The 24,662-nt window shown below is 42.6% G+C and overlaps 1 protein-coding gene across 5 annotated transcripts in view; it reads right to left on the bottom strand.

Moving 5' to 3' along the window:
- SEMA5B (semaphorin 5B) overlaps positions 1–24,662 on the bottom strand; it is a 251,596-nt gene that overhangs the window by 120,133 nt on the left and 106,801 nt on the right. For all 5 annotated transcript variants that reach the window (XM_085228315.1, XM_085228316.1, XM_085228314.1 and 2 more), the window contains one exon: positions 9,512–9,717. In XM_085228315.1, the coding sequence (XP_085084441.1) occupies positions 9,512–9,665 (154 nt within the window). In that variant the 5' untranslated portion in view covers positions 9,666–9,717. The remainder of the gene's footprint in view (positions 1–9,511; positions 9,718–24,662) is intronic.

Here is a 24,662-nt window from a genome sequence, read left to right on the forward strand (position 1 = left end):
GATCAGTGCTGGCTATAGTCACTGGTTATGCTACAATGTAATAACACCAATCTCCTGCCAAAAGGGGAGGATCGCACAGAAAAGCTTCAAGGATCATAAAGAGACCTTAAGGGAGGAAGATAAGGAATTTAAACAAAAAGGAAGACCCAGAGACTACATTCCAGAAAATACAACTTGCTGAATCAGCTTATTTTTCGGGGGCTTTGAGTAATGCCCCTGAAAAATAAGCTGATTCAGCAGGTACAGGTTCATATAATGGGGTGGAGCACTCACAGAGCACTGAGGGCCTGCCAAACTCAATGGGCATAAGTAAATACCTGTTCTGCAGCTATATGGACTTATTTCTGTGCAGCATTAACTCGATCACACATTGAGTGCTTCCCTTATTGCCTCAAGATGGTCTCTTAAAAGTTCTCTTAATCCAGCTTACTACTTCATGGCTTGTTTAACTCCTGTGCGTGCCAGTATTCACGGAGAGGCCCAAATGACAGTGATGAATTCTCTAACTGTACAATCATCTCTCCTTTTAGCTTGCTTGGTTTTGGCACAGGGCAAACATTCACCAACTGGCAGATCCTCCAGTTTGCAAGTGCTCAATCACTGAAATCTTGTCCAATCCATCCACTAGCCTGGAGGACTCTCAGGACTCTCAGCACTGAATCCCAACAAATGACCAACAGATGTAAATCACTTTGTGACATAAAGTCACAGGCTGTCCTTTTGGTATACACTGATGAAATGACCTCTTGTCAGAATTTAACCTATCATTTTAAATCCGTTCACCTACCAAGGCCTGCAATGTTAGACCATCCTCTGCATCATTTATCCTCAGTATTCAGAGCATTTGATGCAGACGGTTGCCTGCTAAGAGTGATATCAGAGTACCCTTTCCATAAGGGTTACTGATCAGAATCCACAAGGAACAAAGCAAGCAAGGCTGCAACCAAAGATCAGATGGCTAATGACTGCGCATGCTACCACGTGGTTTCTGAAACACAGCAAGTGTGGATGCTTCCAAGGATCCATAAAAGTAACTGTCAACTTACAGTGTTATCTTCATTAGACCAACAATGAATCATATTTTAACATCAACCTCATTTTAAATTTTAGCTCTCTGTTGTAGGTCACACCACAGGTTAGTGCAATAGTCTTTGAAAATGTTTCACTCCTATTCCCTGCTGAGATGTTAAAAAAAAGCCTCCACAACACAAAAACACCCCACAATTCAGCAAAATTGTCAGGGGAAAGAGAAATCTTTTGATCTGCAGGCAGAGCTAAGCAAACAAATGTGTCAGCACTCAGAGCTCAACTTTACTCAGGAGGCCAGAAAACTCTAGCTGGCTTTACCCCAAAAATCCTCCTATACATGCATATCACCCTGCTGTCTTGTCTTCCCATCACCACCTCCACCTCATTACTGGTATTCTCTCATTTGTTAACCTGAGCTGTTGAAACCTTTAATTGTACGCTAAATATGCCCTAATCCCAACCGCTGCAATATCTAGCTTCATTGCCTTCCTGAATCTCTGATCTCTGTTCACAGTTATGAGGACTTAGAAAGCTGCTGGCATAGTATATCCATTCTACAAAGTAGGCCAACCCTACACCATGCCCAACTCAGCAGTTTCCCCCTCTCTTCCCTCAGTATCTAAATCCAATTGTTTTACCCAGTTTGCCATCTTACCCAAGCTAACTACCCCTCCTACTCCTGCTTTCTTTTTTACCAGCCTTCACCTTCCAGTCATATTTCTATCTCATTTCTTGCCCACTCACTCAATTACTTTAGTGTTGGCCACCTACAGAATTCTTTCCAAGATGAGAGAAATAAGGATCAGCTAACCCACCAGCCGTATGAGTGTCACCATAATAGATGGCTACAGATAACCTTTTCCTTTCAATGAGACTGAAGAAACACAAGGGTTGCCCTCTCCAAGCTGTCCAAGAGCACATGGATAGGAAATGACTAGAAGAAAAAAGAGTTAGGCTTTTTCTCTCTTGGTATCAAGAGGGAAAAAAGAATTCTGTCTCTCAAATTCTGAGAAAAGGAAGGAGTTGGAAAAAAGGCTTTGCTCTTGCCATCCGGAAGGGAAACATGAACTGAAGACCCAAGTCACATGTCCACATAGCCACAAGAATCATAGTAATCATAGCAACCAAATTGTTACCATTTAAAATTATGTCAAGTATAGATGATTTTATGCTTCTCATACATTTCCTCCATGAACTGACCTTGCTGAGCTTCCATCCTAAGAGAGAAATGTCATCTACAGATGCAGGCAAGGCTCCAAGTGCCCAACAATGCTAACTTTGGAGTCCTCTCTGTCTTGGGCAAATCATGAAACCATTTAGTGTCTCAGGTCTTCAAATAGTTAAACCAGTCCATCCATGCTTCATTATCTGTAAGGCATACAATGTGCAGGATGCACTGTTGCTAATACATACCAAGCATTTGTTTGTTCCCTAAATTTTGATCATTTCTTCAAAACAAGTGTAGTTAATTGTTTCAATATGGAGAAAAAAGAACTTAGTCCAAACCTGATTTTTGCAAAAATACAATTATGACTGTTTGTTTATTTACTTTTTTATTATTAATGTGGAGCAGCTGGCAAAACACACCAGTCTGTCAAAAAGAACGCAGGGATTCAACCCCAAATAAAGAAAACAACAGATAATAAGCATGAACTAATGCTCACTCTCAGTAAGGGACGGTGAGCTGTTATGCTACCCTGCTGGTCTCCCAAGGAGGGAGTTTAAAGAACTGAGAATTACATTCCTGCTTCTTCACATTTTACAGTTCTTCCACATTTCTGCTCCATAGAGGCCAGTTTTGCACCATTCTCTCTTTTACTTGGGTTCCTCTGACCTATTCACTCATAGTGAAGGGCAGACAGAAGTTCAGTCAAGAACTACCCCAGGGGAGAGCCAAACAGCACTTGGTGAGTCCCCACTCCAAGGCTGGAGGATTGGGAAAGAAGTCATGGAACATGAAAGAGACTCTTTCTCCTTCAACATGATCCCTGTTCCTCAGAGCTGCACAAGAACACAAATCCCAGCTACCGTACAGTATCAGAGACCCCCCCACCAGGGATGGCTGCTCACTGCAAACATGGCAAGCCAACAGACAAAGAGGAGATGCCACAGTGCTGCAAGAATGGAGAATATGGATGTGTGGCTGTGAGTTGGGAGTTGCCATGTCTGAGGTCATCAGGACCAAAGTCTGCACAGCACAGGACTGCATGGAAGGGATGGAACTAACTTCCCTCAGCAGGCTGTCGACAAGGACAAACGCTGTGCTGCGTCCCACCACACCTTGTGAAATCAAACTAATCAGGGCCATGTGCAGCCCCACTGCCAGCTCACCCAGAGCTCTCTTGTTTGCTTAGGATGTCGCAGAGTGTTAAAGTATCGTGATCCATTGTATACTGAGACAAGCCCTGCAGCTGTCACGCAATCTCCCTCGCTCAGAACGATAAGGTGAGCGCTCATGCATCACTTGCACCTTCCTATGACATCCTGATCGGTATAATCCCTCTTTTCAGACAGGAGCGGGCTGCATCTTGGCTCCTACAGCCATTACGGTCTGATGGAAAAAAAGCACTCCTTTGTCATTGTTCAAACCATCTATTCCACAACTGGCGGCAGACTTTTTTTTTTCCACTATCCTTACAGTTATATGTCTGCACCAGACACCTGTGCCAACAGAGATGGTGCAAGATTCAACGCAATTGTTTTCATGGTGAGAACGCAGGATACTGAAAGAAAGCAGGGAAAATATGACTGAACTCCCCTTGAGTTTCATTCATAGGTCCTCAGATCTGCCACTGAAGAAGATGGGTATGATTTTGATGAACATCCTGAAGTAGAAGCTGACCTCTTTGCCAGCTCACCAGAGGCTGAGTAGCAAAATCTGCGTCAAACATGGAATTTGTACTGTTTAGCTAGTCGAACCTATGAGGACTACAGTTTCCTGTGGATAAAGGCCCCATCATGAATTGATGACACCTATGAATCAGAGCTGAGGCTACAAAATCCTTTAAGAGTTTCAAAATGAACCTCTTCTCATAACCATCAATGTTTTTAAGTTGGAAGCTGGCTAATAATAGCACAGGATTATCAAAGACCAGAGATCGACAGTGACCTCCACCTCTTTTATTAATATGCTGTAAAACAGAACAATCCCCTCACATAAAATACAAATCTGAATTTTGCAGCTCAAGCACTTCCATTAAAAACATTGTCAGGATTGCCCAGTGCTAGTAAAATGAAAGGATGGGTGATATATGAAAAAGTGGAGTTTTAAGCCAAAGCACAGGAGTTCTTCAGGATTTTATCTGCATCTCCCAAAGCCAGAAATGATCAGAAAAACTTCTAGCTTAGTCTGCTGTGCATTACAGACAGAGACTTTCATCCAGTTGCTCCTATATTAAGCCGAGGAACACACTGGTTTCTGAACCACTTGATTCAGCCATCTTAGAAGAACAAGTTGATCAGTTGGACCTGTGGTAGTAGAACTTGCTGGAAACAAAATTATATACTAGGGTTTATATTCACAGCCTTGATATGTCAGTTTCGTGCACCTTGACTGCAGCATTCCCCTGCACATAAGCACACACTTGGTTCCAGTTCCACAAGCACATTGACTTCAAGGTAAACACATATTAAGTGCTTGACCGAGCTGGGACTACTCTTGATTTTCCAGGGCAAGCCCTGCATGATTAAACAAGAATACTTCTACGGGAGTGCTAGTACTAAACTGAACTTTATTAAAACATAATCACATCCTTGAATGGAAGGTTTTAGGAGAACATGATATATTAGCACTCACCAGAAGCAGATACGCTAAATAAACGAGGACTGCCATGCCACTGACGCTCAGATTTACTCGGTTACGAAATCATGCAAAGTAAACTCAAAGTGAGAATCAGGTCTCTGTAATGTTTTTGTTTGCACTGAAGAATAAAAGCACTTTGCTTCTCTTCTCACACTGTTTCCTTTCACCAAAGTATTGCCATCTGGGATCTGAAAGGAGCCAGCCACTGGGCCAGAGGAAGGACCAAGCCCATGCTGCTGCCAGCCTCCATTGCACCAGCGCTACCTCTGGAAAACATAAATAAGCTGCTCTGCTGCTGAGCAGGGATTTTCATGGCTTTGGTCTACGTTATCCTCCTTTGGTGACCTGTGTACCTGAGCACACCCTGCCTCCTGAAGCATCTTCCTTTTCTCTCCTGATTGCCAGCAATTCACTCTGTCTAAAGCATCTTGTGAATGAAGGGCACTTCCAAGACCCCTCCCCTCCTTAAGGCCTCAAGGAACAGCACAATGAATCATTTCTTCAATCAAATCTCATTGCATTGGTTTGTGAGGTACCTGGACATCACTAATGGGGAAATGTCAAAGAACTAGTATTATTACTGTTATAATTATTCTTACAGAATGAAAAATATATTGACAGCTGTTAGGTGTAATTTTTGGAAGTTCGGCCTGAGAGCAAATTAATTCCCTAACCACTGTATATTTATGGCTTTATTAGTCATAATTTTCAAACAAATTCTATATCAACCCTAAGAAAGAAAATATCAGCTTCATTTGCCATAGCTTCATTTTTCAAGATTAAAAAGGAAATCACCACAAGGCTTCCTTAATGGAAACAAAATCTAAACCAAACTGCTCGGAAGGTCAAATATTCCGCAGCATCTCAATTTTATGCACAGGATGCTACCAGTCACGAGTTAACACTCCATCGTCTGTTACATTTGGATTCCTCGTGTGGAGATTCAAGGGCGGCAGGGCTATGAGCTAGAAGTCAGTTCTCCCATAATGTATTTTGCCTTCTCTTTAATGTTTAGCCTGGTATACCTCTCACACTTCCCACAATCCCAACCATTGTTAACTAAAGATTTGGGTTGGATTTTCAAAATCTCACTTGTTCAAGAAAAGTGTAAATCTTTATCAGAATTTCCTAGGGGGCTCTCCGAGCTGACTTGTGGAGCTGACGGATGCTAATGTGCTTTTTTTCCCCATCAGTGTACGGTAAAGGGAACAACGTATTAGTGGCCAAATGAAAAATGGTGGGGGCGTTCAGTAAAATGTCAGGAACCTTCAAAAGAAATAAATCATTTCTTATTATCCTTCAGCCCACAAGCTTTAAACAGCTTTTGCTTTCAATGCAACAAGCAAATACTTAACTGCTCCCCACAGATCTCAGAATTTGAGACTGGCCACATTTCAATAAAATGTTGTTCAAAGAAAGAAAATATTGAGAAAATATATAGCAAGCTACATTCAAGCAACCCAAATCACATTCATCTGATAAAAGGCAATAATTAGTCTGAAGTAAAATCCTAGATTTAAACGCTCTCATACTAATTCACTTTAAAAATCTGGGGCCACAGACAGAGTAACTTGCCTGCATTTAGCAGACACTGAGGACCAGACAACGGTCGGATGCTGTATGCCCAGAACTCACACCAGCCATGATGATACAGTCTGCAAAGCTGAGATTTGCTGTTCTGAGAAGATTTGGGATATAAGCTACTCAACCAGGTCTACCTCTCTCCTGTGCTTCAGCATAAGATCTTCTGGGGACAAAGAAAAGCTGCAGTTATTAAAGCAGAGGAACACAAATGATGTAGTTTCAGCTTATACAAACTGCCATGACCCAGGGCAGAAAGCGCTGCCAGACAGAATAGAGAAGGACATGGAAAGTCTACCACAGTTCTCCTGGGCACAGTGATCTAATGGATAAAACTAAAGAGAAAGAAATAATGAGAGAAACTGCAAGTGAAAACCTGTCTGCAACTTTCCAGTTAAGCTGTGAACATCCAAGTGATTCATATAACACAGATGAGTTTGCAGACTTTTGAGCACTTCCTTGGTAAACAAGCTGAAACCAAACTCTCCATCCATTACAGACATATAAGCACACGTCAGTCATGGCTCTGGCCTCTTGAAATAACAGATCTTATACAGCACTGCCATGGCAGACAGTGTTCCTGGCTTTCCCAAGGGGCATGTTACAAAGGAGCTCCAAATGTCTTTAATGAATAACAATTTAATGAATAACATAGTTTTCTGTCTAAGAGGCAGCTGTATAATAATGATACTGTTGAGAAACTTGTTGGTATGGCAAGGGCATAGCCCAGTTGCAAATGCAGCATCTCTTCTTGAAAGATACACACAAAGACTGGAAAAAAAAAAAAAAATCATAACTGAAAGAAACACGAAACATTTTCTCTGGTTTTAGACTTCCCAGAGTGGCCTATAGTGGAGCTGAGCTGTGATGATGTACTGCTTAGTTAAGGAGGACTTGTATGCATGTGTGCATGCACCAATAAATATAAAAGGACACACTAAGAATATATATGACTTGTTTTACTAATTTCTCAGCTCACTGAAAAACAAACAAGCATGCAAGATCCTTCATGTAGCTACCGATTCACAAACAGATAATAAGACACCATCAACAGACTCCTGGGAAGTAAAAGATCATTTCGTTATTGATCTAACAAGAGAAATCAAACTTCAACAGGATTTCCTATAAGCACAGAGTAGAACAATCTAATTATGAAAATTCCAAACTGGGTATGTTATTACTGCTGGTGAAACCATATGTTGAGCCCCAGGGAAACCGGAGCAGCATTACAGTAGCTTGGTGCTGCACAAACACCCAGGACAACACAGCAGCACAAATGCCTGGCCTACCCTCACAGCCTCTATGTGGTCAGCTAGGAAAAATCATTCAGCTCACAGCCTTTTCCCAGTCCCCATCTCACTTTGCAGTGCAAACTTCAAAATTCATGCCTGATTAAAACAAAGCAAATTGGCAGATCTCAAGTGTAGCCATCATTCCTGCAGAGAAGTACTCATGTTGACTGCCAAAAATGCCCACCTATCCTCAAAATCAAGAATCAGGGCTCCCATGTTCCCTGCAGAATAGTTTGTCTGAGTGCTGGATCCCACAGACATACCCTCAGTAGACTCAAAGTTTGGTGCTCCTGGCTAACAGGAAGAGAACACTTTTCCTTCTTTCTGTATCTAAAACATCTTCATTATTGTATGATCTATTTAAATATCCAACTGAGTTCCAACATGTTTTTAGCTGCAAGGATTTCTCCTTTACCGTCCCCAGTTAAACTGACAGCCAGACTAACTTGGCAATTAAAATAAAGGTGTATTTACCCATTCTACTTGAGCAAGGTTAGAGTCAGTGCCATATCATGTAGGCTTAAAGATTTTGCTAATTTACTTTAATCCATTTAAACTTTTAAAACACAGATAATGGGAAACAGACAAGAAACCTCTCGCACTTTCCAAATGAAGAGACAGTCATTTCCTCCTCTCTAAAGAAGGGTAAGACTCTCTAGAAGAACCCAGAAAAGTCAGCAAAGAAGCCTTTGACTACTTTCTTCCTGGAAACCCTATCTCAAAGGTCACGAAACCACCGCTAAATTACCTTTAGCAAAGAACCTAACCAGAGACACATTGCAACGTACTTAATTGCCTTTAGCAAGAATGTAACAAGAGATGCATGGCAGGGCCTTAAATGGGAACCCAGATCAATACTTCAACATTTAGGAAGAAACCACTTTTAGCAAGGAGATTCAGAAGCTGGTGGTGAGCTTAAGGCTGCGGTGAATGCAGAAACAGCAGCAACAGCAGCATCGTGGGCTAAGTGCCATGTAGGTATGCAGACAGACAGTAGCACAGGGGTACATATGCACTCATGGAAAATCCATCTGGATAAGAACAAGGGTAACCCAGTCTTTCAAAGGAACAGTAAAAAGATTGGCCACATTTTTGTGTGGCATGGCAGGATGCTGAAGTAATAAATCTCAGTACTGTAGAACCATAGAATCTTTTCAGTTGCAGTGGACCCTTAAAGGCTATCTGGTCCAACTCCTCTGCAATAAACAGAAACATCTACAGCTTGATCAGGTGCTCAGAGCCCATTCAACCCAGCCTTCCAAGTGTCCAAGGACGGGCCTTCCACAAATGCCTCTTCTTGCATCTTGTCAAGCTAAGTGTCTAAGTGAAAGACAGAAAAACTACTGGCTGAGGTAATAGATACATTCCCCAAAAAGTCAACAAACAAGATGGCAGCCATGTGGTGCAATTTTAAAGCAGTTTACTTCTCCTGCATTCAGTTATGTCCAAACTCTCTATCGCTTTTCACTTATTACCTCTGTAGTTCCAGCCAGCTGTAAGAGGTATATAAACACATGAAACACAGTTTCAATGTAGCACAAGATCTCAGGGAGACTGTAGCAGAACTGGAAGGAGAGGTTCTTAGACCAGTAGTCCCAGAATGCCCAAAGTGACTGCTATGAAACCTCAGAGGGAAAACCCTGCAGAGCTTCAAAGTGAATGCAATTCACCGGGCCACTTGCACTGACCTGTGGATAGCAGGTGTAAGAAAAACAACACAGACTAAACCCTTCTCCATAACAACACCAGGAAGGACTTCAAAATGAATCATCCTACTGGAACTTGAAACAGAAACAGAAGCTCTTACCTTCAAAAGCAATTGTGGGGTGTTCTTTCCTGACACACTGCTGATGTTCAGCTTCAGAGTATTCAGGTACATTCTGTGATGCTGAGAGATGAAAAGCAAGAAGAAAAAGGCTTGGCAATGACAGGGAAATGGCCTTTAATCTTGAAACAACCATGACTGAAGGGCAGTTGCAGATCTAGCTTCCAAGGTGGGCCCAGGGAGGATACCTGAAATACAAATAATTCCACTTTCAGAAAGATTAATGTTTATCCAAAGTTTGTAGCACAAGTAGGGGGAGGATGGAATTCCCCTTTCATCCCAACCCCGCTTGTGGTAAGTACACATGAAAATAACCCACAAAACAGCATTTAAAAAACAAACGACCCAATTTACGACTATATTTGAGCTTCTAGCTTCAAAGGGAGATGTAGCGCACAGCTTTCTAGATATCTCTGTGTAGCTTTGGGGCACATGCCCTTATACAGTACCCACTGCGCAGTGGGCAACACTGACAACAAGACATCACCAGTGCTCCAGGTGTAAATGTGCCCCAGCGTGGACTCCTCACTCTTTCACTTCACAGGAGGAGTATTTAAATATTGTGTTGCACTCAAGAGATCGCTCTGGGTAGGCCAACATGTGCAATTAATACTGTTCTAACAGGAGGTTTACACATTTTACCACTGCTGTTTTAGATGTCTTGAAACAAGAAAAGCCAATTTAAAGGTGTTGCCAGGAAAGTGCTAATTAAGGCGTAACATAAAAATTAAAAGAGCTTAATGGGGAGAAGGGTGAGAAATGAGTCAATTGCCTGTGTTACCACAGGATGCCACAGCCACATGAGCTAAGGCACAGCTGAGGAGGAGGAGCTCTTCTCTCAGGTAGAAGGGCAAGCCCTGCCTCTCCTACCTGAGCAGTTGGTAACAACAGGAGCACAACAGGTACAGCTCTTTATGCTCCCTGGGGCTACCAGGCCTGAGGCAGGGGATGGAGGATTAATTAGCTCCTGCCACCACTCCCCAAGATGCTGAAGCAGCTTAAGAAAATCTGCATTGCCAAATTTAATCTTCCCGTTGTGCACATTGTTTTCTTCCTACGTAACTCTGTTCAATTAATGCAAACACATGTTTTCAAACAAATGAAGCCTTCTATCATTGAATCTTATCTACTGATAAAGCTGATTCTGATTTAATTCACATATAATGAGATTTTCAATTCCAGTGGGTGCCGTGATTCCTAAAGGTAACACAACAGTCAGCTCCTGCAGTGCCCAGTGCCTCTCTGGTTTTGTTAGCATTCCCCCACCCCCTCCAGTGAGCTGAAGCACTCAGACTGGAGTCCAATAACATAAGACACTGATAAGCAATGGCAGGCTCATGGCAAGGCCAAACTCCAACACATGGGACCATGCTGTGACATCAAGGAGCTGGGAGAAGTTCCTGAAAGTCTTTGGGCATCATGGGAGCAACAACAGACTGCACAGCAGCAGTGGGAGACAGCAGGTTTGAAAGATGGATCCTGTTTTATTCTTAAGTGTATTCTCTGTGATTTTAAACACAGGCATATAGAAGTGCATCCATTATGCATGTCCTCAGCAGTCGCAATGTACCACTGACTGAAAATAACGTTGGCATTCAGAAGCTGGGGACATTACAGAGATTTGGTTTCCTTACTTTCCTTACTGGCAAGAGTGAGAGATTACAGCATTTCACACCATTTTTTTTCACCCTATGTACAGATTTTATGTAAGGCTGTATAAAATCCCCTTCCGTTTCTCCAGTGGAATTTCTAGTGTTTCACTATAGAGCTCCAGATCTTTTTTTGTTTGTTTGTTTTTTAACACAGCATATATGATGTTACATTAAAAACAGGACCGGCAGAAGTCAGAGACCTGAAATCATTCAAAGCCAAAGCCAGAAGAGTGTTCAGTCATTAAGCACAAGCATACTGCAAGGCATACATAAATGGGCACTGTGGCATCTCAGATGATGGAGAAGTTACTCAAGTCACACTATAATGGAAGTTACTGATGATGGAGCACCAGATTATATTTTCAGCCATTGGTTTAAATGACAATTTTTTTTCAGTATAGATCCAGAAATTAAATACAGCACACAGCTGTGGACCCCAGGGAGATGCATTTGTATAGCTCTCAGATCCACAGAAAGTTCCAGCAGAGACAAAGCCAAATTTCCCTTTGATAGGAGATGGCTGTTGTGAGAAATGCAAAAGAAGCAAAAGGATTTCATGTCAGAGATCCTTGCTGGGAACTGGAAGAGACAGGCACAGAAATCTCACTTTATGCATGCTGTACTCCTCCCAGTCCAGCTGTGATTATCTAAGCCCAGAAATAAGGTACTAGGCTAGGCAGACTTTATCTGAGTCAATATGGCTGCTTTCATGTGCTAACCATCCAAAAAAATGACCTCAAGTCAGGTGAACAAAAAATCTTACAAATTAGATAAGAGTGCTTGAGGACACAAAGCAGAGCTCTTCCACAGCCCTCCAATACTCCTCTAAGGCCCCGTGTGGTCCAGAAGCAGCAGATGAGTAAATCCAAGGTTCACACTCAACAGAGTCATGAAACAATAAGTTTCATACAAGAGAGCTTCATAACATCCCACAGATTATTCTGTGCCAAAGCAGAGTACATTTACTAGTGTTTTGTCTGGACTAGTCGTAAAATGTGCCAAGTAGCTGGATTTCTGCCACTTTCCCTGGGAGATTTTACCACAGTCCAAGAGACTTCAGCGTTCCTTAGAAAGCTGTAACCAGTATTTAGGGTAAAGTTCCATCTCCTTTTTCCTTGTTGTCACAAGGAAATCCAAAGTGTGCTTGAAAATCAAAAGTTGATATGAAGTGGAAATATACGACCAAAGAAAGATAAGAAAGAAACAATATAAAAAACCCATATCCTACCCTATGTCAGCTATCTCTTTCATCCAATTGCAACCACCAAATCTATTAAATGAAATCTGTGCTATGTTCAGTCCTGGACTGGTGTCTGTGATCAACGAATCAGCAGGTAAATACCAGCTTGGTCAAAGGCAAAAGAAACCAGAGCTCAGAGCACCAGCTCAGATAGTGGATAGCATCACAAGCAGTTACTCCTCCAATCCATCCCTTCCCAACCTGCCTTGGTCATTTTCTTTCCAATATTTTAAGAGAGTCCCTACCTAAGTCGTTGCTATTTCCAGCTGCTGCACTTTTATTTCCAAAAAACGCCATACTCCCAGACAAACAAGTGCTGTGTGCCCATGGAGAGCAGCTGTAGGCCAAGAGAACTCTCTGGTAGTTAACTGTGAGGGTCTGGCAGCTGACTAGAAGTGTAAATGCTTGAATTCTGCTGGGGATGGCCGGACTCGAGCCTCCATTTTGTCCCAGCTGCAGATGTTCACTGAGAGGGATGGTGGGGAGGTGCTCAGGATCAGCCCTGTACAGCCACATCCCAACCACATCCCAGCCTCCCTGCTGGAACTTGTCCTAGCCCTAAGCCCTTTAGATACAGTTTAAATATTATAAAAAGAGCTGCTCTTATTAAAGTCTCTCTGCTCAAAATGGCTTAAGGTCTGAGAAATCAGCTGTCAAGGTTTCAGTACAGATGAGAGACAAGAGCTGAAATCCCTGGTTAAACTCAAATCCCAGGCAGGACACATCACTTCAATTCTTTATTTGCTCATCTTTGATTTATCTTTACTACCTTAGCTACTGCCTCCCTCCAAAATGCAGATACATTCAAAAAAAAATACTAATGAAAATGTCCAATAAATTGTGTGCCCAAGCCTTTCTGCCATCTCCCCACTGAGAGCCTGGCAGCCCCAAGCCATGTTGGGGCCCTTCTCTGCCTTCTCCTACCACATACAGAGAATCCTTTCGGCCCTTTGCCACAAAGGTCAGCACATTTGGACTCCACAGAGAGGCATTTCATAGATCATGACTCCTGCCACCATCCTCTCATCTCCTCCATCAGGCTCCTTAGGCTCACGTGCCTCTGGCACAGTGGCACTGGATGGGACAAGAGCTGCTACTCTTGGGGGCATTGCTTGGGCTGAAATGGTAGCCCCAGCATCTCTTTGAGCACAGATATCCCATTTCTCCCCTGGTACCTTTTGTGGCAGCTTAGTAGGGACTTCACCCCTTGCTCTAGCACAGCATTTGGGGCATCCCCTGCCATCCCTCCTGGGGCACGAGCCTATTCCAACTCATCCTGCACTGTATCATTGCAACTCCATTGATTTCATAGGAGCTAATCCTGATTTACAGAGGGTAACTCAGATCAGGCCCCCTTTGACTAAAGCTCCACGTCTAAAAGAAAAATACCTTCAATCAATCTTCAAGGCTTTAAAACAAAGCACACTTTAAAAATGGCTGTACCAGGAATCCATATCCTGCTTTCCTCTGACTGTAACTATCATTTTGACTTAATAAAACGTGACAGTAAAGTTTAAGGATAAAAGAAAATGCTTCATCTTTCATTTTAAAGAAAAGAGATGCCTTTAAAAAAGGCTAAAAAAGGAACCTCCTGAAAAAGCATTAATTCTTCCATTCAGGATCTTTTGTCATTGGCGCTGTTATGATTTTATTAGAATGGAGACCAGAGAGGAGAAGAACAGTGAAAAGAAGTGAAAGCTAAAGTATTCCAAAAAAGCACTGGGAGAATAAAGGAAATAAATAAAAACATTACAAAGCACGACAGCTTGGCAGTGCGGCTGTGATGGGCTGGCACAGGGCAGCAAGGCCTTGGTCCTTCATCCCTGTGCCCCTCCATGCCCTCTCCGCCCATCATCACCTCACGCTTCCCTGCATAACCCCAGGGTTTTACACCAGCCCAGAGGCCAGCAGCAGGGTAGGAGCAAGGCGTGCAGGCTCTCCTGAGGCAAAGCACAAGCTGAAGCTCTGTGCTCACTGCTGGGTGCTCCCCAGCTCCTTCCACATCCACGCCAGCATCACAGAGGGTTTTATGTCAGGAACAAAACAATCAAGATCTCACAGCACAGGTCACTTCGTTGTAACATTTCTGTTACCCAGATCTATCTAAATTATCCAGTTCACTCTTTGCAGAGGAGAAATCAGTTTAACTCAATATGCTGCTACGTTTACAGCACGGTCACCAGCTGCAGGCTCCTGCAACCCAAACAAATCTTCACCTTTGAAGGAGGCCCTTAAGAACTGGAATCTCATAGAAAAAGCCCCCATTAGATAGAGCTGAATCAACAATAAAAGCCTGTGTAACAGAGCAAAATACACTGCGCTGCTGGGATGTGGCCAAAACTGGTGGGCATTAATAAATACCTGTTCTGCTGACACTCGGTCCTGTGAGTGGTGTGAACCTGACCACACATTGAGTCTATCCCCAGCAGCTTCCAGATGCCCTCCTCAAAGGGCTCTACATCTTTCTTTGACTAGCTACACATAATAAAAAGACATGAGGGGTTTTGTGAGGGTTTGTCTGGGAAATGAATTTAGCACTTGTGAAAAGGTGCCTGGGAGTCTGAAGTCCTCTATTTATCCAAAGGTCAGATTTGGCAACAAATGCTTGCACACATTTATTTCCCTGGTGGTACACTTTCACGTTATCCAGAAGACTCCAACAGTGGTCCTGGAAGACTGCCCCTGCACTGGGCACTGTGGGACTGCCCAAGCAGAGGTATTTTGGTGGTTCTGGCACTTCTGTTGTTGCTCAACATGTGATGTAGTCCTCTGCATGGCTGCTGTAAATCCAAGATGCCAGACATGCTGCTGACATGCAGATCAGTGATGTAAGTGCAGTACATCCAGCATCACTCTTACTGCAAATAGCCCACTGGCTGTAAGGCCTCTGTCTGTCTTGAGATTTGGTAATTGAGACCACAGACTTATGCCTTAAGCTGTGGAAACACAGCAGCTTTTCTTCAAGTTGCCTCTTGCACATTTGCAAAGTAGTAGAGCCACAGCTCCTACCACCATGACCAGCCAGTGTCACTCTAATGCTGGCACTCTGATATTGCACAGTCTGGAGATGCTGATCTTTTTGGGAAAACACTAAGAAGATAAAATTTAAAAAAAGAAAATCTGATTTCCCCTTTGATCTGAAGTGATCTCAGGATTTGGGTCTACAGCAGACAAAATGCAAGCCATATAATCATCACACCAACAAACCAATGTCTTTCCTGACAGTCAGCCACAAGACATTTCCCCTAAAGCTTTGTTTTTACACTTTCAAGACCCCGGTGCTGGCTCTAAGGCCAAACCTTGCCACATAACACAGACATACAGCTTAATTATAAATCCAGGAGGAGAAGCATATAGCATTCTACACTGCTGGGTCCAAGTTTCAGACTGCTTGGAGAGAACAATATATTATGCTGCAGCATCTTCTTGGCACTGCACAGCACTGGTTATCATATGGAAACCTTTGGCCAGAAGGCAATCAAGTGGTCAATATACCCCAAATCCAAACCTCTGTTCAAATTTTGTGGTACCAAGAGTGTGGCACTATGTTACCTGCTAAGCTGAGCTCTCTAGCACAGGAATTACTACATGGAGTCATGGCGAGATACTTTTAGGGCTTTTCTCAGAATGATATTTAGGCAAGAGAATGTGAAACATGGCAGTGGCACTTCTGGCTGTCTTCCTTTAATGAACTGGAACCCTTATTTTCACTGCCCACAGATTTACATTGCCTAAATAGCCTACAGCATGGTCCCAAACCTGTATGGGAATGTCCCTTCCCCTAAATTCTCAGATTCCAAGACGATGCAGGATTTCATTCAAATCCTATGATCTATAATCCAGAAAAGCAGCTCCATGCTGGAAAGGAAGGGATAAATATCTGACACAATCCCCATGCTCAGGTTTTTGGCAAATCCAAATGTCCAGCCAAAACCTCAGCCCTGATGTAGCCTGCTGATGGCATGCCTTGGCTTCAGAGCAGTGTCCTGCTCCTCTGAAATGCTTTATAAAAGCCAAGCAAGACAGAAATCTCACTGTCATCTTCCAGGAGGCAGGGTCTCAGCACACATTCGGGGGCTGATATCGTTTTAATGCACTCAGAGGCCAGGCTTTCCAGAGATGAATTATTTGTAATGAATTCCAATCACATGGAGTTCCAGCCCCCACACCTTCGCATTGCATATATAACCAAATTAGTTTAGAAGATGTAAGTTATTCAGGGACTTAGCTGTTCAGTCTGGCCTTGGAGGATTTGCTCTCATTATGGCTTTTATGCAAATTCTGTCCTCCAAATCTCTTCTGAATCAATTATTACTAGATTAATTTAAACATGTCCACCTGGGGTGCCTGTATATCATGTGCCTCATGTTAAAAAGTAAAAAGGATGGTAATGAATTCAGGAGGTGACGGAAACAGATTCCTGCTTTGTGGAAATGTGACCTTTTTGCATAATGTCATAAAAGAAAGAAGTTCCCTTAAGAAACATGGCAGATAGGGTCGTTGGTTGGATCAGCTTGGCTTTCAATCACTCTTTGGAAATTAGCATGATACAATAAAAAATTAATAAGAAATTAAAAAAAAATCACTTTAATGCTCCAGACTATTAAAGTCTTCGATGGACTACTAATTGAAATGTAATGCTTAATTTTAAGCAATGCCATTTTATTAATGGTAAAAACTTGAATTAATGTCATTAACCAATGTTAATATTACAAATCCCCTGAGGGATAACAAAGCAATTATGTTATTCACAGCACTGAAAGGGGGAAAAAAATGTAGTCTGTACACGACTTCACTAAGGCAGAAGACACTGCTTCCATCACATCTCCTCTGCTGAGGAAAGGGGTTTGTTTGTTTGTTTTTGAGCAAAGAGGAGGGAGAGGAAGGGAAGAATTTGCACTAAGTTAATTACTGCTGATTTTCAGGCACTTAATAGCTAGGAAATTATTCTGTTACTCAAACACCATACTGTGGGGATTCTGGAAAAATAATTTGGGAATGAGAAATTGATTAAGTATTCTCCTTCTTGGAGTCTCTTCCGTGTGCTTTAGGATGCTTGCACACGCACCAGACTCCTTTCCTGGGTGTAAAGGCTTGAAGCGAATGGACAGCCTGGTAGTAAGTGGCTTTAATGAAGCTGTGCTGTTTTACATCTGCCAGTGACGGGACCCAATCTGATCACCAGAAGAGTCACCTTTTGTGACCCCAAATGCCCCTCAAATCTACACAAGAAGAACTGCTTTTATTTCATATAGTTGAGCAAGTTCAGCATCTTGTCAGATTCACTGATAATCAGCAGGATAAGTGGGGCAGCATTAATTAAAGAACCCAAAACACTACCCTCACCAACTGGCAGAAATTGCATTGCAGAGGGAATGAGAACCTCAGATGGTGCAGGTGTAATACATCTCTTATCCCAGATTAACCATGTGTGAGATAAACCCTCATTTAACTCTGCTTTTGTTGTCTGGCTGATAATGCAGGGACAATGGGGAGATTCAGCAAGCCAAGGACTGCTGACCTCACTGTTATTCCTCAGAATCCCTAAGATTTTTACTTTTTGTTTACACAGTGAGAGTACTCTAATGCACCCAATACACCACTGTCAGAAACCACAGCGAACTCAAGTGCCTCTTCCAGATTGTTCTTTTCAAGGCAACTGGTCCAATGTGTCTAAAATTCACAGGCAGCATTAATACATGGGAAGAGATACAAAAGTGAGTTTCCTGCTTCACATAATGCACCGATGCTCTTCTCTATACCAGTTTTCAGACAGCTCAGGAGACTCTGCCAACACTGTCCAGCCAAGCACTTCTTAAAAATTAAATCCATCACCCTCTTAGGGGGAAAAGAAAACCACTGATGCTATTACTAACTGGCTTCTAATTTGTGTCATGTAAGGTGTAAAACCTCAATACTGATCCAAAAAGAACCACAGAAAAAAGCCCATGGCTTTCCATGGACTGTACCCCTGAAGTTGGCTGGGTACAATGACAGGGACTCACACTTGTGGCTGGAACACCAAGGCGACCTTCTATCTTTGTAGCCCAAGCACAAAGCACAAGTGTTTCTTAATGTTTCCGTTCAGGATATAGATACAGCTGTAAAGCACAGTGAGATTTGGGAATTTTACTTAAGATGATACATTACTGAGCAACTGTATTATAAATGGGAGACTGAGCAAGAGGAAGAATTACTGCGAGGTTTCCACTGTGCCTACCAATGAGGTCCAGCACACAATAGCCCTCAGCCTGTGGAGCCAGTTCTGCCTCTCCTCCTGCAAATCTGCAGATCTGTACTTTCTGTCTTCCAGTAATGGTCTCTCTCTTACCTTTTATCTTCCTCATTTCCTCCAAGAGCAACATTAAACCTCCTGTGAAATATCTCCAAAGTCCACTCTGTCACTCTTTTATTTTCTCTCCCAGCCCCAACTCCCTCTCTCTCTGAAAACAGAGGGAGGGGAACTCAGAAGACACCAAGGTCAAGGCAGAGTGAGACAAAGTCAAATTCCTGCCATCATTTAACACCGCACACCATCAGACCATTACGGCGACGCGAGACGTTATGGATTGCAGCTTAATAGAAGGGTGGTGGGAAGAGAGGAAGAAGAAATGTTCCCTCTGCACTGAGATTTGCTGATTAAAGTGCACAAGTGGGCAGGGGACCGCGACAGCACTTGTGTTCATAAAGCCAAGACTTCTCAATATTAATGGGTGCACCATTGTCGCCAGACGCAATGTTTTGTTATTGCGTGATTAATTGAAAGTCACACGCAATGACATATTACTAGCAGGATGAAGCTGTCACTGGGAAGCAATTCTTCACCGTAATTTCTGCCAGTCTCCACACTCTGAAATTGCATACCCCGCTACAGACGACCCCTCAAGCACAAACGCATTACATATCTTTATATAAATAACAGTGACTAACAACAGCAGGCTGAGGTAATCTCTGCGGGATATGAAATAGAGAAAAAGGTAAGACGGAGAAGTTGTCTTCAAACATTAGTAAGCTTGTCCGTGCTAATCTCCATCAAATGAGCCATTTCTCTTTTCCACTAAAATAAAACCTGTTCCTGCTGGAGACATACAAAGTATGATAAAAGGACACGTTGCAGCATAAATGACAACCCAAAGCCTTTCTTCTTCAAAAGGCCACTGGTTCTAAATCTTAAAAACGTATCTTGATCAAGACTAATTAAACTTCGACACAGTCGCTTTATCACTTACTTAGGTCAGTAAGTAAGTATCAGTATCTGGTCCAGCTCACTTTTCTAAAACCCCCAGATCAAAGACTCTTTTATATTTCCTTTGACAGCAGCAGGAAGATATCAAATCATTAATTTTCTCCATGCATTTTATTTCAGTCAGAATCACTGCATTCAAAGTATAATGTAGGATAAAAAGAATTGACAGCACTCACAGAGAAGGACACAGCCCAGGTTATACAGGTGCCCAGGAAATAGAATCGTAGAATCATTAAGATTGGATAAGACCACTAAGATCATTTAAGTCCATCCATCAACTCATCACCTATGCCCACTAAACCTTGTCACTCAGTGCCACATCCACCCGTTTCTTGTGTACCCCTTTAGGAACAACGCCACATCTCCTACATTTTCTATATGTCAAATTCCCAGATGAATTGCCAGTAATGGCACAGGGTTGGACAACCTTTCGTCGGAGCCTAGTGCTCCGTTTCACACCCACTGGAGTTGTGCAGAGGCTCTATGCCATTCCACATCCCTAGGCACTCCCCATGTGAGGATGGGGGGTGCAGGGCTTTACCTGCTCACTGGTGGCTCTTGTAGGCTCTGGTCCATCGGCTGGGGCAGAAGCAGCAGCACAGGAATAGGGAACACAAAACCAAGCTGTCCTGGGCCCCAATGGCACAGAGTGAGCTCTGCCCAGCTCAAGCCCTGAAACAGAATAAATCTGTGTCCACCAGCCTTTTTAACAGTCGCTTAATGACCGTTAACTTTTTTCAGCCAGCCATTGACTCTAATGGCATGTGCATTCACCCACCATAATACCTCTGCTGGCCTTCATTAATTTACCATGCACAATTTCTCTGAAAGCATTTGTCAATAGAATACCCTAAACTGACTCAGTAACTCAGCAAGATAAAGCACTTTTTGTGCAAGACTCTTATGCAGATTCGCAGCAGCATTCTCCCCAAATAAGATAGGCATAGGCATTACTGAGTGTCCACACACAGTCCTGGACACAACAACGTGCCAGAGATGCCAATGCCACCAGAGCACCCATGTGCACATCAATGGGGCCGGGAGCACAAGAGTAACGAGGGCAAAAAGCAACTTGTTTGAACTGTGAAGTTCCTGAAATACCTGGCAAATTTCAAGAACAGGAAGCCCATGTGAAAAGCTATAAAAACAGCAAAGGAAAATCCAGCAATATAGTTTCACCAACCTAGACCCATTCATCAGAGAGAGGAGGGAATCCAGCAAAGCAAGTGGATTAGAAACCAACTATCCCAGAGAACAAAGACTTGGAGCTGTCAGGAACTACAGTGCTGCCCATTAGCGTGGCAATAAATTACCAAACTGTCAGCGTTTTCCCATTATAAATCTTTCAGGTCCCCTCCAATGTACACTGATGCACGGCTCAGACCTTGCCCCCGTGGCGGCAGTGAAGCTGCAGACAAAAGCGGCATGGTCCCCCTAACGGAGTGTAAGGGCCATAAATATAGCCAGTAGTCTTATAAACTTAACAGGATATTGGTTTTAGGGAATAAAGAAGTATTTTTTTTTAATTGCAATTTGTTTGGCTTTAAGGAAAGTTCCAGGAGAAATGAGAAGCTGATGGGAAATCCATTGGGTGTGCAGTGCCACCATGACCCAATCTATCTCACGTAAAAATCACTTTCCATACACACAGACCCTTGTTGTACCCTCAAATATTATAAGTGGAGGTACAAGAAGATTAAAACAATTAATCTGAAGCTTAATTTAATCTGTCTAAACTCAGAGTTTAGAGTTCTGAGACCTGAGTTTTGGGTTCCTGTCCATGGGCCACTTGCAAACTTCAGCTGGGATCAGTAAGATGAAAGCAGTGCTCTCCAAAAAATATCTCAATTAAAAGAAAGCTTTGTATTTTTAAGAATTGGGGGGTTTTGTTGCTATTTCAGAATACAGACTGTAAAAGAAGCAAACATACTTGAGTGCAAAACATATTTCTAATGAAAACTGTCTGCATATGTGAGGGAGATATGCTCACATGGGCATCCTTTTTTGAGTTAAAAACACCATAAGGATTTTGGCAACTGGATTTAGTAAAAGGATGTGAGCCATTATCAGCACAGAGGTAATGAAAACACGACTGCCTGGATTTAGTATCATTAAAGACCATTAATATTGCCACTAATTACACATGCTTAACAATAGTTTTGCCTGCAACTCTAACATCACAAAATTGCCCATAAACATGTCTGCTCGGGAGTAACAGACTTTTGAAGAAGCCCCTAGATTTGTGTTCACAGATGATGTGGGAAAAAAGTACTTGAGCACATCTGAAGAGGAATGCTGCAGCACATGGTGAAGCAAGAAGTGCTTCTCATATATGCGAGGAGGATGTGGGGCTGAGCTGTGCGCCCTGAGCAGAGACCAGCACTGACCCGAACCCAAGCAGAGGACACTGCAGGGTCCCCACAAGGGCAGCAGGGGCAGGGCCAGCCCCTCATTCAGCAGCCATGCCAAATAACCACTTACACTTCTCTAACCTTTAAAGACTGTTTCTTTGCAAGATCACAATTTGCTGTTGGCTTGTATGTGAGAGGAAAAGAAGTAGGAAGATGTTTCTCTTTTTGATTCTTGCTTTTTACATTAATTGTTTTAATGTCTATGTCGGGGGTTGTTTCTTTTTCGACTGAAATTTTGCAGTATATCTTCTCATAAAGTAAACAGCGCAGCACTCTGCCTCAGAGTTTATAACAGCAGAATTAAATTCCATCCATATGTCCGAAGTACAAGAGGTTCACAGTCAAAGCTGGCAAATGGTGCGATTAATCCTGACTGCATTTCAGCAAAGACAAATCTACAAATAATGTACAGTTTCCCTCCTTGTGAATTACCACTTGAGAAAAGCCCTTGCCTCTATCATATACATCCAAACCAATTTTTGAAGATTGTTTACAATAAATCAAATTCGGGACAGCACTTGACTGATGAAATTTCAAACACCATCTCTTTATTCTTTGGGTGCTCCTTTTATAATGTCAAGTTAACAGAAAAAACGCAGCGGTTCCGCAGACGCCAGACACATTCAAAGGTTTCCATCTGGGCTTTAATTACTATCGCAGTTGCCTCACTAAATTGAATACGTTCCTCCCCCTCCTAAGGGCTTCGCCTTGTATCTGATTTAGCTTACTTTGCCTTGATGAATGAAATCTGGTATAATCATTTTCTATAATGCCCCAGAGGAGCATCTTCCCGTGTATAAACTTGCTGTCCCATAAGTCAGTTTTCTACATTTCTCTCTTCAGACGTTGCTCTGAACTTTACTCAGAGAGATTCTTCTTTCCTCCAGGAAATTATTTTGGAAAAGTCCTAGGGCAGTTTTTCTCCGAAGACCACATTTAGATTAGATTAAATCGCTGCTATTACCATAAAGTTAAAAAAGAGGCAAAGATGTTTAAAAAACTTCTTCCAAATGCAGAAGACAAACAAAAAACCCTTTCTCCCCCTCCACACACCGTCACCTGTTCCTGACCCCGCTGACCAGTTCATTATTGCTTTCAGATGTTAATTAGTGAGCCCAGACAGCCTGATCTTTGCCACTACTCCTGACCTATTCATCTTGGCCTCTCGGTTATTATCAGTGTCTTTCTATAGGTGTTCTCAGAGAGTGGTAACAAGCACGCCATCTGTTTTAGCTCTCCTAATTTGAGCCGTTAAATAAAAACACGTAACATCATCTACAAAAATACCTTTGTTAGGGCTCTGCAGTGAGCTCTGAATCCTTTATAATTAACTGCAGACCTACTTGTTGGTTTCCAATAAGGTCACTCTTTCAGTAATCAGAGGTGGTCCCAGGAGGTAGTACATAAATAGCCTATATTGAAGCCGAAATTAGGCTAACTCAGAACTTCCTGTACTCTTCGCTGCAAATAAAGCAAATATTTATAGGCTCTCGCAATCTTTGAGGCTCCTACCTAAGAATTAGAATCAGAAAGCTCTTCTTGCTCACAGTAAATCAGAACACAAGCGAACGTCCCAAAGCTTGGATTCTGCTGTGTATTATCCTCATTTGAAACTCCCCATGGCATTCTTTAGATATCCATTAAAAATTTGAAAATAAAATGAGAACCAAAAGATAAATCAAAAGGAAGGTGAAAAAAGACTTTTAAGGAAAACATCTCCCTGTTAAAACCTATTGTCCCAGACTCAGAACATCTGGCTTCCATTCTGGACTCTGCCACTGACATTTTACACGGCCTCAGGCAAGTCCTTTCCCTTTAAGTCTTCAGCTTTTCTTTCTTTTCAAGCAAATAGGAGTTTTCTTTTCTTCCTTTGATTTCCGTCCTGACCATCCAAGGATAAGCATAATTTTAAAGATGACAAGTAACATCATCTTCTCACTGGACACCATCACATAAGCAGACACTTATCTGAAGCATGGAGGCTTTGGACTCTAAACGCTTCAGGATAGAGACCATCTACTAGCATTTGTCAAGTCTTCTGTTTTATAGACTATTTAGAGAAGGCTAATGGTATTCTGTAGGAGTTTCTGGAAGCAGCTGGCCGAGTTTCTGCTGGAATCATCACTTTAAACACTGTTGGGATGTCATTGTTTTATTCAGAGGTGTCAGAACGCCTCGAGCTTTGGCCAGCCATCTTTTCTCATTAGTAATTTTCACACAAGTTTAAATAAATGTGTTTGTACTATGCCTAGCGTAACGCAGTTCCTATGTGCCACATTAGCACAGCTAATAAATAAAAAACCCTATTCATGCCATTCTTACACCGGACACTCATCGAGGAAGCAGGGAGCAGTAGTGGCCGGGGCAGCTGGTGTTAGCCAACAGGCTCCAGCTGTAAGCACCAGCATTAAAAGTAACTTTATCACTTCTTTACAACAGCTCACTCAGCATTCCTTTGCCCCTTTACCACCTCACAGAGAGGTCTGGTGAAAAGCACGGTGCCCATTTGCCCTTGGCTAGCTGAGGAGCCAGAACACCCTTTTGTTGCGTTTTGGCCTGGAACCCGGGAGTAGGTCTGAATGAT

The sequence above is a fragment of the Meleagris gallopavo genome, chromosome 7, assembly GCF_905368555.1.
Source record: "Meleagris gallopavo chromosome 7, MGAL_WU_HG_1.1, whole genome shotgun sequence".
NCBI lineage: Eukaryota > Metazoa > Chordata > Aves > Galliformes > Phasianidae > Meleagris > Meleagris gallopavo.